At 47.3% G+C, this 13,965-nt stretch overlaps 1 protein-coding gene across 1 annotated transcript; it reads left to right on the top strand.

Annotated features, from left to right (window-relative positions):
- Positions 1 to 6,370: 6,370 nt before the first annotated feature.
- Positions 6,371 to 6,964, top strand: LOC141036333 (uncharacterized). Its single transcript, XM_073506359.1, has 2 exons — positions 6,371 to 6,710; positions 6,849 to 6,964. The coding sequence occupies exons 1-2, from the start codon at positions 6,371 to 6,373 to the stop codon at positions 6,962 to 6,964; spliced, it is 456 nt and encodes a 151-aa protein (XP_073362460.1).
- Positions 6,965 to 13,965: the final 7,001 nt, after the last annotated feature.

Raw genomic sequence — 13,965 nt, forward strand, 5'->3', positions numbered from 1 at the left:
TCTTGAGTTCTTGGAAGCTCTGCTCGCATGCTTCCGTCCATACAAATTTCCTGTCCTTCTTGAGTAACTGTGTTATAGGTTTTGCCACAGTGGAGAACCCTTCAATAAATCTTCTGTAATATCCGGCCATTCCTAGGAAACTCCGCACATCTGTAACATTCGCGGGTGGCTTCCAGTCTAGTATGGCCTTGACTTTTTCTGGGTCTACGGCCACGCCTTCTTGGTTCAGTATATGGCCTAAGAAACCAACTTGTCTTAGCCAAAATTCGCACTTGCTAAATTTGGCGTACAACTGATGTTTCCTCAATTCTCCCAAAACAATTCTGAGGTGTTCAGCATGCTCTTCTGGTGTCCTCGAGTAAACCAGAATGTCGTCAATGAATACCACCACAAATTTGTCCATGAATTTCATGAATACTTTGTTCATGAGGTGGACAAAATATGCGGGGGCGTTCGTTAGTCCAAAAGGCATCACTGTAAACTCGTATAACCCATATCTGGAAGTGAAAGCTGTCTTGGGAATGTCTTCTGTCCGTACCTTCAGTTGATGGTATCCTGATCTCAAATCAATTTTTGAGAATACCTTGGCCTGTGCGAGCTGGTCAAACAAATCATTTATTCGTGGCATCGGATATTTGTTTTTGATGGTGACCATATTGAGGGCTCGATAGTCTATGCACAGCCTCACTGTCCCATCTTTCTTCTTAGCGAACAACACAGGCGAACCCCATGGTGAGGAGCTGGCTCGAATAAATCCTTTGTCCAACAATTCCTTTATCTGCTTCTTCAACTCCACCAATTCTGAGGGTGCCATTCTATAAGGCTTCTTATAGATGGGAGCGGTGCCAGGTGCTAGTTCAATGCTGAATTCGATCTCTCGGTCTGGTGGCATGCCTGGTAGTTCTTCATGAAACACATCAGGAAACTCGCATACCACTGGGACTTTTCTCAATTCTGCAATGTCCATTTTGTTCAGTTTTGGTTGCTGTGATCGTGGCCTTTCTTGGGCGGAAACTCTTATAGTCTTGCCGTGATGGTGAGTGAGGATCACTGTCGATTGAAACAGTCGATGAATCCTTTGTTGGTGGTCAACCAGTCCATCCCTAAAATGACATCCAGTCCTTTACTTTCCAACACGATGAGATTTGCGTGGAATTGTAGTCCTTCGAACTCAATGACCACTCCTTGGCAGTACCCTTGAGCGATTTGCTTATTTCCGGGGGACTTGATGATCATAGATTTTTCCAAGGGAAGTATCGGAAAACCATGTTGCGAAACAAAACTCTTCGAAACGAACGAATGGGAAGCTCCAGAATCAAACAAAACCGTGGCAGGTACTGTGTTGACAGGGAACGTACCGAGCACGATGTCTGGGGCATTCTGCGCCTCTTCCCTGGTCACATGGTTCAGGTGACCCTTCCTGTGGTTGTTGCTGGGGTTGAAGTTGTTGCGCTTGGGGGCTGGATTGTTTCCACCATTGTTCGGCTTGGGTGCCGAGTCTCGTGGCTTCGGGCACTGTTTAGCATAATGCCCTTGTTGACCACATGCATAGCAGGTGACCCCTGGACGGTATGTGAACTCCTTGTCTCTGGCATGAAATTGTCCGACGGGTCTTGGCTCAGTAGTCGTGGATCTCCTTGTGTCTGTCCTTGGGACCTCAGTCTTGCCTCGGTTGCTGCGGGCAAGAGTTGTCTTGTCCCTCTTTCGCTTGCGGATATCTTCCAGACTACGGCGCTCATTCTCCAAGGTGATGGCCTTGTCCACCAGCGTCTTAAAATCCGGAAAGGTGTGCACAATCAGTTGGCATTTCAGTGCTGGTGCCAGGCCGTCCAGGAATTTTTCCATCTTCTTGCTTTCTGTCATGTGCTCGTCGTAGGCATAACGAGACAGCTGGGTGAACTGACCATTGTACTCTGTCACTGACATGCCTCTTTGCTTCAGGTCATCAAACTCTCTCTTCTTGATCTTTAGGATGCTCCTGGGGATGTGTGCCCCACGGAAGCCTTCCTTGAACTCTTCCCAGGTGATGTTGTGTTCCCTGGGATGCATGTGTAGGAAGTTTTCCCACCATGCTGCGGCTGCTCCAGTAAGATAGTGTGGTGCATAAAGCACCTTCTCATGATCTGAACACTGAGCAATAATCAGTTTCCTTTCAATCTCACGAAGCCAATCATCGGCTTCCAGCGGTCTGTCGGTGTGAGCAAAAGTTGAGGGGCGAGTCTTCTGTAATTCAGATAACTTGGAATGGGGTTGATAGGGTTCACGGTGGTTTCCCATGTTGATGACATGGTTCATCATCTCTTGGTGCTGTTGCTGGCTTTGCTCGAAGAGACGGCATACTTGAGACAGTGCTGCTTCGCTGTCGTGTTGGCTGGACTGACCCTGAGTGAAATTGTTGCTTGTCTGTGTCCCGTAAACCTCTTCTGGCTGATTGGGCATGGAGCGAGTCCATGGGCGAGACATTTTTCCAGTCTGGGGTATTATTTGCAAAACCCATGAGAAAAACTGTGTAGCACAAAAATCTCGCAAAGGCAAAAAAAATAAACGGCTTCAAGGTTTTCAAAGAAACACAAATGATTTCTCATAGAGAAGAAGTGCTTAACATAAATCTTACATGCGAAAAGCAAACACAAGATACAGCACTCAGGATGTGCGTACACAATCCTGACATGTTATTAAAAACCAGCGTACTACTCTGGAAGGCAGCAAACACACCAATACAAACTAGCGTACAGATAAAACAACACATCATACAAGCAGGCATAACACGCGGCTACTCGGTGCTCTCAGTCGGAGATGGTGAAGATCTCCTTCCCCTTGCCGATGGCAAGGCTCAGCGGTCCAGGAGAATCAACCTCCTCCTCTCTAGCTGGCTCCTGGCGCGGGACGCTGCGCTGCGGTGATGGTGCGGGGGCGACTGGTGGTAGAGCGCGTGCGGCAGGCGGTGCGGCTCTGACTGGAGTAGGAGCGATGACTCAGTCGAACTCCTCGGTGGTAGGCAGACGGCGAGCAGTGGCCAAAACGGCCGGTGCATACGAGGTTGAAGATGAGACGAATGTCAGAGGCGGCGCCATGTGGAGAAGCTCCTTCCTGCTGGCAGGACCGCCCTGGACTAAGTCCATGCGGGCAGCCACAAGATCATCTACGAGGTTGTCGAAAGACTCCTCCAGAGCCTTGAGATACTCCACAACCATCTCGATGGCTTCATCTCGTTCTCCCCGATGGCAGGCGAACGCATAGTGGCTGGTGTAAGGCACATGGCATGGGAGGTAGCGGTAGCGACGAGTCTTCATCGTAGGAAGGATGTCCCGAAGGCGAGCTATCGCCTCGCAGGCAGCCATCTGCATGGCATGCCTCTCCGTAGGCATGGCCCTTCCCACAAAACGGAAGTGGCGAGATGCAGAACGTCCTCCCTTGAATTGCACCACGGCTTGGTGCATACACACGTCGTCGCTGAGCTTGTGCTGGTAAAGCGTGAACTCCGGACGAGTCGCTGGCCCGATCACGAGCTTCGTGATGGACACGAGGAGTTTGACAAACCCCTCGGGCACGTTCGTGAACACTCGGGTCTCGCAGTTGCTGCCAGCCATCTACAAAAGTAGGCAAAAATTCTGAGTAGTCAAGTCATAAATTTATGATGACCAACAGAAAGTAGCTACAATTGCAAAATGCTGAAAAAGCACAAAAGACGCTAATAACCGATTAGCGATCGCACCTAGTGGCTTCCTACAGTCAGCCTGGCTCTGGTACCAAGCTTGTCACGACCGGTTTTTCAATAAAATATTTATTGAGAGACCAATCCCTTTTACGGACCAGTAAACAAGAATTCCTTCTCACTGGTAGACAATATCTTGGTCACAGAAGAAAAATACCAGGAGTACTGAATATAATACAAGGTTGACCGCAGACTGCTCAACAATTTATTACATGTACGCCGATAAAACATAACGGCGGATAGGATGGCATAACTACTAACTCACGATAACAACGGTGGTGGAAATATCACCGCGAAGTTTAGCATTTGTTGCCAATGGGGGAGAAGTTTAGAGGGTTTAAGGTAAGTATTTTTTGTAGTGCTTGTTGTCACTCATGCATATCTACCCTTATTATATATTCTTGTTGCATGGATGAGTATTGTATATAGAGAAATCTTCTCCTAGTTTATGTCAACCAATATATGCAATGACGTTCAAAGTTCATTCACACATGCATGTAGTGTGGGGGAGTTTGCTCTATATACTATGGGTGTACTATCATCAAATGCTTGTGTAGTGTCTTGATGATAGTACAACCATCCCAAGTATACAGTTTATCCTCAGATAAATTGCATGCTTGCTTAAAAATTCATTTTATAAACCCTCTTGTTGAGATTGTCATCAATTACCAAAATGGGGGAGATTGAAAGTACATGTAGTCCCCATGTGTGGTTTTGGTAATTAAATAACAATCCTATAGGACTAATGTTTGCATTGAGATATACATTTGAAGGTTAGTCACATTGAAAAATGATTGAAGAATAATGGAAGACAACTCCTTTGAAGCAACAATTACATCGAGATGATCAAAATGGAGTTCATTGGAGTATCTTAAGGGTTGCCATGCTTAGAGCTATGGTTTGAGCCATAATGGATCAAGATCTTAAAAGGATGATTTGTATGATGAATTCTAGGATTGTCTCAAAGATATGATCATAATGGACTCATGTGTTGAGTCATTATTGAGCAAGCTATTAAAGTGAAGAATTCAATATACCCTTCATGACGTCAAGATTAAACATGGAGTAGAGATATCCGTTGACCAAGATGAAGCTCGGAGATCGAACTCTACATGGTCAACACACGAGCGCAAACGATGCACCACATAGGATCTTGTGGTATGATAAGAAATTATCAATTGCACTCTGTGTACTAACCCATACTATTTGTTGTCTATGTTTTTGAGGGTTAGGTGATTCCCATGGGCTCGCATCGGGAGAGAGAGAAAGAGAGAGAGAGAGAGAGAGAGATCAAGTGTCCATGAAAGGATGACATTAAGTGTTGATGATCACGGTTGACGAGGGCAAGTTCAAGATAGCCATCCTGAAGGATTACATGCTTGAAGCTTGTGGCTGATCACATGACGAACGTATGAAGATGAATACAATGCAATGCTCCCCGCACGGTTTATGGGGGAGCTATTTGAAGCCTTCACCAAGTGTCATGATCAAGATCATTGTTCTGACTTGAGCCAAGCATAAACGTCAACATCAAGCTCAATTGGAATGCTTTAATCAAAGGTATTAGTTCCTTTGGCTTTAGTTGTGAGGATCGATGACCATCGAAAAGGATATATGCTCAAGAATGAGTTACCAGAAGCTATCTAGTATAGTTCTTTTATGATTCTTGAGTTATAGGGATCCCGCACTATTAAGAGGGGATCAAATGGGTTAGTGATAGATTTGCTCAAGTCAACATATTCTATTTCTACTTCCTCACATCATATTCCAACATAGGCATATTTCACTCCTATCCAATACAAATACAATATGTCTATACATCTACCAAAATCCATAACCAAATAGGTTCCCCAAAGTAAATGATCTTACCTTTCCATACTTTGCACCCTCCATTTTGGTTTATCTTGGGTGGTTCTCTATATGAGGACCTGGAGCTTTTCCGTAGCTTCAAAACGAGCCCAAGATCATCAAAATCGGAGTCCGGATGTGAAAGTTATGCATGTTTTACTTTTGGGGCGGCTGCAGTTTTTGTGTTGGCCGGATGTCCGGGATTTTCCCCGGTTGTCCGGCCACTGCTATCCAGAGGGCGTGTGATTTGTGTGAAATCGCCGGATGTCCGGCCCCTGGCCCGGATGTCCGGCCGTAGATGTCCAGAAACCTTACCGAAATGTTGTTTGTATACGCCGGATGCCCGGCACTTGGCCGGATGTCTGGGGCCCCAAGTTTGGCCAGATGTCCGGGCTTCAGCCAGATGTCCGGGCCCTGTAACCTGTTTTTATGCGTACGTGTGTGCACACTTCACAGCGGCCGGATGTCCGGCCCCAGGCCCGGATGTCCGACCCGGCACAACCATTTACACTCCAACGGCCATATTTGCACTACCACTATATATATCCCTCTACCCATCCGGTAGAGGGTTGTCCACTTCATTTATTCATCGGACGATTCATCCTCGAATGACGAAGATCTTGTGGTGGCTGCACTGGTCATTCACGACCACATTGAACGGCAGGTTCCTCAGTACAGGGGGTCAGTCCCTGGCCGTGCTCCCAACCTGAACCGCAACAGAGAGAGAGAGGCCACGCCCTGCTCTATGCCGATTACTTTGCGAATACCCCGCTCTTCAAGCCGAATAAATTCCGTCACCGTTTTCGTATGGCAAGGCATCTGTTCAATCGTATCCAAGAGGGAGTGGTTGCTCATGACCCATACTTCGAGTGCGAGACGGATGCCCTTGGCAAGCGTGGATTCTCCTCTTACCAGAAATGCACCGCGGCCATCCACATGCTTGCATATGGAATTCCAGGCGATCTGGTGGATGAGTATGTGCGTATGAGTGAGTCGACATGTCTGCTGTCACTGTACAACTTCTGCAAGGCCGTGGTGGCAGTGTTTGGCCCTGAGTACTTGAGGCAGCCAAATGCCGCTGATACAGAAAGGTTGTTGGCGACCAACGCAGCTAGAGTGTTTCCAGGCATGCTTGGCAGCATAGATTGTATGCACTCGGAGTAGAAGAACTATTCATTTGCTTGGCAGGGCCAGTACAAGGGGCATGTTAAAGCGTGCACTGTCATATTAGAAGCGGTGGCTTCGCAAGATCTTTGGATATGGCATTCTTTCTTCGGCATGACAGGTTCTCACAATGATACCAACATGCTGCAGAGTTCTCCAGTCTTCGCAAGGCCTGCAGAAGGCCACTCCCCACCTGTCAACTTTGAGATCAACGGCCACCAGTACAACAAGGGATAGTACTTAGCTGATTGTATATATCCTCAGTGGTCAATTTTTGTGAAGACAATCTAGAACCCCCAAGGTGAGAAGATAAAGAGATTTTCCCAATTGCAAGAGAGTCCTAGAAAGGATGCGGAACGTGTTTTTGGTGTGCTTCAATCCCAATGGGGTATCGTTCGAACCCTGCACTGACATGGGATGAAGGGAAGCTTTGGGAGGTGATGACTGCTTGTGTGATCATGCACAACATGATCCTCGAGGATGAGCGTGATAAAGCATCTTCGACCAAGGATTTGATTTTCAAGGTGAAAATGTTGAGCCCCTGCACCAAGAACCGGCCACGTTTGAACAGTTTGCCCAATTTCATCGTGAACTGCGTGATTGGCACACTCATTTGGATCTTCAAAATGACTTGGTTGAGCACATCTGGACTCACATTGGCAACCAATAGATGTATTGGTTCATTATGTTCAATTTTAATTTGGTTGTAAAACTATTTTATTTAGAGACAATTTCGATTATGTTGTAAAACTATTTTTATTTTCAGACAATTAATATTTAGACGTGCAAACTAGTTTTGAACATTGAAATATGAATATATGGGCATTTTTGGCCGTGGCGGACAGGATGGGGCCAAAGGATGCGTCCGCGCGTTGGGCGCACGGCCACCGCATCCCAGGACAGGCCCGAACACGACCCCATTGCCCTACCCAAACGGACAGAATCCGGACAAAACGGACATCCGTTTGGGGTCGTGCGCTGGAGTTGCCCCTAGTAGGGAACGATGCAGCTAGCTTCTGGGCTCTTTGCCGTTGTCTGGTTTTTTTTCAACCAAGAAAAATAGAACAATCGTTCTACGGTGTAATTATATGGGTGTGGCTAGGTCTTAGACGACTGAGACTTAATCAAGTCTAAGTCAGATGATATAACATATAAGAAAAAGAAAGAAAAACTAATTTTTTTCTGCACAAATCTCTATGTAAAATCCAAAAATATAACATCAAGTGAGACGAAGTCTCAATCGACTGAGATTTAGCAATTTCGTAATTATATATTAATACTAAAAAATGTACAAATGTACAAATGCTAGAGAACAGCCCACAAACAACTCTAGCCAATACCAGTTTTGGGGAAACGTCGGAAATCATTAGAAATCAATTGAGGTTCTGTTCAATCCAGGTAGAGTAATTCTCCTGATGCTTGAGTTTGATCCGGCATTGATCATGAGAAGATCAACCCAATGTCACCGCCGCTAGGCTCCGTCCCGCCCCTCTGCCTGACATGTCGTCCTCCGCCACGATGAGCGCGTGATGGTGCTCCCTCAGCGTTGCCCTAGTGCGTGGCTCCCTGTGGCACCTCTGCTGGTGCCGGTGTCCGGCAGGCCAACAACATGGCCTCCTCCACCGCATCGTTCCTCTAGAACAACCATGGACGCCCGCACGGTGCTCGTGCTTCTGTATGGTGCCGGCAACTCCATCTGTCCTCTATTTGTCAATTTTACCTTTTTTGTATTGGATGAGTACTTATTGTAGATTTGATAATTGTGAGAATATAAGAACGATTATTTCTTGATGAGTAATTGTCACATGATTTTTCCGGTGCATGTTCAAGTTTATTCACATCTATAAGGATTTTGCTTGATAGATGTTTGTAATAACGCTTACGAGGGCAAATGTTTACAAATTGTAGTTTGAGTTTTCTCATTCATATGTGTGTGTGGTTGGAATGACAGATGAGTTGCAAGTTGTTCATATTAGACGTGAAACTATTCGAAATAACCAACTGCTAACAGTCGAGCGCTCAGTTTCAATCTAGAGGTGTGTTTTTTGCGGGCGTTTAATCTAGAGGTGTTACAGACATTTCAGCACACAACTCTTACAAACAATCACATGCTAGAATCACAGAAAAGAACTGGACAGGTGAATCTGTAGATGGACGATTTTGTGGACAGTTTCGTAAAATCAGATTCTAGAGAATCATGAGACGAAAAGAACTGACCCTTAGTTTACTATGGCCATACAAAGAGCCAGGGCACACGTGCGGCGCGTTTCATCAGCGGAACTTTTCCGCATCGTGGCATACATGGATGCCATACCGTGTCCTGTCAACTTTAGAATTGCAATCCTTGATCATGTGCTCGATCAGATGTATGACTTGAAGCAGTGTGATTTTTAAATGGTGGATGCCAACTATTGCTGTTGGCTTGCATCAGAACGAGATCAAAAGGTCAATAAAGGCGTGCTTGGTCACAATTACTCACTCCGTTCGAAATTACTTATCTTGAAAATGGATGTATTTAGAACTAAAATACGTTTAGATACATCCATTTCTGCGATAAATAATTCCGAACGAAGGGAGTACATACTAGTACTACCTGCTAGATTAAACCTTCTCAAAGTGATATGTTGGTCAGACCCCACTAGTAACGAACTAGTACATATTAGCCGAGAGCGCCAACAATCAGAGTGCGATGCAAGAGTGTACTGCTGTCACCCTTTCTTTTTTCCACCGGCTGCTAACGGAGAGGACCTCTTCTGGCAGGCAGGGAGGAGGACACACTTGGCACACACATTTGCTTAAAAAAATAATACTCCTACCAGGCTACCACCAACGGCCGGAGATCACACTGCCGGCAGCACACACAAGCAAGTACTACGTCCGTCTCGCACGCACGTCGGCCCCGGCCGGCGGCTCGGTGGCATAGTGGGCGGATCACGCAGCCGCGGATCTGGTCGCGGGCGCGCCGCGGAATAATTCGCGTGAGCCGTGGCCGGAAAGGGACAGCCAGCCAGCGGTCGACCGGCCGCCCATGCGATCACGATTCACAGGCGCACGTACGTACGTAGTAGGACGACTATGTGCCGAAAAGTGCATGCAGCTACCGAGCTTCATTGCTCTTGATATTTGAATTTTTTTTAAACACACTTTTGATGCTCAAAAAAATCTTAAAACAAATATGTGAATACATACACATATTCCTAAGGACTGGTAGAAATCTAGAGAAGAAATACTTTGTATTTTGAGAAATACAAAAAAGAGAAATTTCTGACAGAAATGGCACCTTTTTTCTCGTATATACTGTTAGAAATTTGTTTTTTTTCTATACTCCAAAACAAAACGAGATTCTTGCAACAGGTATTCGGAATGTGTATATGCATCCCGGGAAATAATTTCAGATTTTTTTGAAACTTCAAAAATACGAATTTGAAAAAGTCAAATATAGATAGCACTGGTGCTCGGTGCTGCAACGCCGCTCTCGACTACGTGCCCGCCTCTCGCCCGTGGTCGCTGTCCGCATTTCCGCCCGCCGCCGGGCCCGTGCCGCCCCCACGCCGAGACCGACTTTTGAGGCGCCGGCGCCGCGCGCGCCCGTGGTTTATTCCCTCCGCTCCACCTTCCCGGCGGGCCAGTGGCACGTCGACGTATGCCCGCCCGCCGGGTCGCCGTCGCCTTTCCGTCGGCGGCGCTGCGCTCCGGCAGAGTCGCCCGGCCCCTCTCTCCACGGCGTGAGGTGAGGCGCACCGATCGGCTTGATTCGTCTTACTTTCTCTTTCGTTTTCCTGCCACGCGCTGCCGCTGCCGCATGACGAATCATGCCGGATCGTCTACGCTACGCGCGCAGCTGGAATTTCTGCAGGGTTTGGGTTGCATGTTCGTGCTCGTGCGCACCCAGATTCCGTCTGGGAGGTCTGGTTGGTCAGCGACACCGTGTGATGTCGATCACGATTTTGTTCTTTGTCAGTTTTATCTTTGTTTAATCGATCACGATTAGCCCGCCGTACGCACGCGTCGTGTCAGTCCAGTCCAGGGGGTGGAGAACGATCCAAGAATCACACATGTCAACGAGTAGTGCCGGTGGTGGTAGTCTCGTGACTTTCGTTGACCGACCGCGGGCGCGATGCTTCACAGGGTCTGCTGTCTGGACTGAGATCCAGTGCCTTTATCAAGTGAAGTCACGCTGCAACTTTACCCTACTAATCTCCATCCAATCCACATCCTCAGGTTCAGATCACACAAGGGGAAAGGCTCTCAACACTTAACAGTTTTCAGGGTAGCAGCAAACATCAATAAGCTGCAAACAACGATGCAGTGGCACTTGAACTCAGTTTTATTTGAACAGATTGAAACCCAAAAAATAAAGAACTGCAGATACTCATGAACAGACTATAAAACAAAATTTGGTTTGGTTATACAGTAGTGCATTATGCAATCAAAGTGGAATAAATCAATTGCAGTTGACACTAAATCCAGTAGAACTTGATATTAAAAGGCTGCAGCGCATAATGTCCGAATGCTACAGCAATAAGTGTCAATGTTGAGTAATCATCTACACAATAGCTATGCTGAAAACTGCTAAGTGTTGAGAGCCTTTCTCCTTGTGTGATCTGGACCGTAGGATGTGGATTGGATGGAGATTAGAAGGGTAAAGTTGCAGCGTGACTTCACTTGATAAAGGCACTAGATCTCAGTCCTGTCTGGACTGAGATCTGCTGTCTGGACTGAGATCTCAGTCCCTGCTGTCTCCGCGTAGTACTAGTAGTAGTGGTAGGTGGAATCTGCGTGAGTCATCGTGTGGACGCAGCCATGCAGGTGCGGCGCCCAGGCTTTATCGTTGTTTATTACGAGTACGGTTAAAATTACATGAACACGGCCTGATGGCCAGCTACTGTCGACTGACTGCGACGGCGTGCGGGGCGAGCGGCATGATGGGCCGTGGGGACGCACGATCGCGGCAGGTGAGGTGAGGTGAGGTGAGGTGAGGTGGATTTGGATGTGTCCCCTCCGGCGGTAACGCCTCGTGCCCGTGGGGCTCCCGCGCCCGACGCGGTCCTGTCACGTTTCAGATTTCGGCGGATACGATGCGATGCTCTCGCCCTCGACGTGCACACGGGCGGCCGATCGTCCGCGGCTTCGGCGACCGCAGCGCGCCGTGTGGCTTCCTTTTCTTCTCGCTTTCCGGTAATGGGAAGATTCAATATCGTATCGTTTTCCATTGGACGTTGGTGGTTGGTTGTGAAGGAGGAGCGGCGCCTTTGCGTATCTTGTTCCGCCAGAGGCGTTGCGTGCGAGCGTGCTGTGCACACTAGCTACCCTGTGCATGAGGAAACTGGGCTCTGATCGCTGGCCTGGGTCGGTGGGATTGTGTGTATGGTGACGGTGCGTGGTGAGCTCTGGAGAGGAAAATGGCTCTGAGCTCCTGATCTGTTGTCTACCAGTCTTGTGTTACCTTGCTCTGCATTGACCAGACCGGAGATGCCCGCCTGAGCAAGCAACATCCTGCCAGACTCCTCCGGAAAGGCAGGCACACGCTCCATTCCATGCTCAATCTTCTGCAAAGACGAACATAGATGACCGGGAGAACAAAATAAGGACCGACCGTACCGTACCGGCCGGCGGACCAACGGAATCAGGCCGTATCGGCCGTACTCGTAAGCACACCAGACTCCTTTTCTTCTCGCTCACTGCTGCCGACCCGAGTTCAGCAAACTCAGAGAGGCAACGAGGGTGCATCCATTTTCAGAGGGAGAAAAAATGAGAGTGAACGGGTGACAGGTTTCACTGCAGAACAGCGTGAGGATGGCCCGGTGCCCATGACATGATTACGAGAATTTTTGTTTTTGAGCAGGATTCCGAGGTTTCTAGGTAGTTTCTGCTGCTGTTGATGTCCCCGGTGTGCCTTTTGCGCGGTTGTACATGTGCCGCAGCCGTGGTTTAGTTTGGCAGCCAAATAACAGCCGTTTGCATATGTGTTGTCTGTTGCCTGTTATTTGGATAACTGTCGTATAAGACTACCCTGCAAAAAAAAAAAAACTGTCGTATAAGACTGCTACCTGCAATGTTCTGGTTTGGGGCAGTGGCTTCAGATGAGTTGCTGCGGATCAGTGGCAAGTCAGGGTAGCGCCCCAAAATTTCCACCAGTGTCGAGGTTGCACCGGTTTGAGGGCGTCCGAATGGATCGGTTTTCGTCGGGTTTTTTTTCGCAGTTAGCAGGATAGCAATGTTCTTAGTTAACGGAACCTTTGTCTTGAGTGTCGCTTCCTTCTTGAAGGCGTTGTTGTTGAAGATCCTCGTCGTCAATGTGGTGTCAATGGTTGGTGCGGATATGGTCGCAGTTCTAGTTTGTCGTTCGCTGATCTGATCGCTTTGGGGCTTTTTTTATTTCTTTTTTCCTTTTCACACCTATTTATAGCTTTTGGTCTTATGACTTTGCTAGTCGTTGGTGTGTTTTAGCGTTTGTGTTGGGTTGGCTGTGTGCATCCTAGTTATGCAGAGGCCGGGTGTATGCTCATTATATTGTATCCTCTTGATGCTTCTTTTGAGCCAATAAAATTCACCCTTTGTCGAAAAAAAAGTCTTTATACATATGAAGCAAAATGAGTGAATCTACACTCTAAAATATGTCTATATACATCCGTATGTAGTTCATATGAAAATCTCTAAAACGACTTATATTTAGAAACGGAAGGAGTAAATCCAAGCTTAAATTAACCGGAGTCCATGGTTTTAGCATAACGTGCAGTTGTGCGTGTTCAACAACTTGTTCTTGGTATTGTGTGGGCTGCACCTTGCTAATTATTCTCTGTGTAAATTCTCTTTCGATTTCATTGAGCAATGGCTTTCTGCCTGTGAAGAACTTCAGAAATGGCTTATTGCACCCGAGGATCTCCATGAGTGAAGGCTCGTCACCCTTGAGGATCTTCTCGAGCGATGGATCATCATCCTTGAGAATCTCCTCCAGTTCGGCATTAGTGGTGTGGTGATGAGCAGATCCCGCCTAGAACCCGACAGTAGCATCTCAGGGTTAACAAATAGTAGGTACATCAAGTAGTTGGACATCTCCCGGCACCGGATGGCTCTACCATGATGATGAGATCTTTCACACCAAACAGCACAACCATGGCCTTCACCTGATGCATCTTCAATACACTGAGCAGTGGCACATTGGTGATCTGCTGATGCGCCCAAGTGGTAGAAGCAGAAATCCGTGGCGATGTGCCAGAGAAGGATGCTCTCGTCAA

The sequence above is a fragment of the Aegilops tauschii genome, chromosome 1 (assembly GCF_002575655.3).
Source record: "Aegilops tauschii subsp. strangulata cultivar AL8/78 chromosome 1, Aet v6.0, whole genome shotgun sequence".
Taxonomy (NCBI): Eukaryota; Viridiplantae; Streptophyta; class Magnoliopsida; order Poales; family Poaceae; genus Aegilops; species Aegilops tauschii.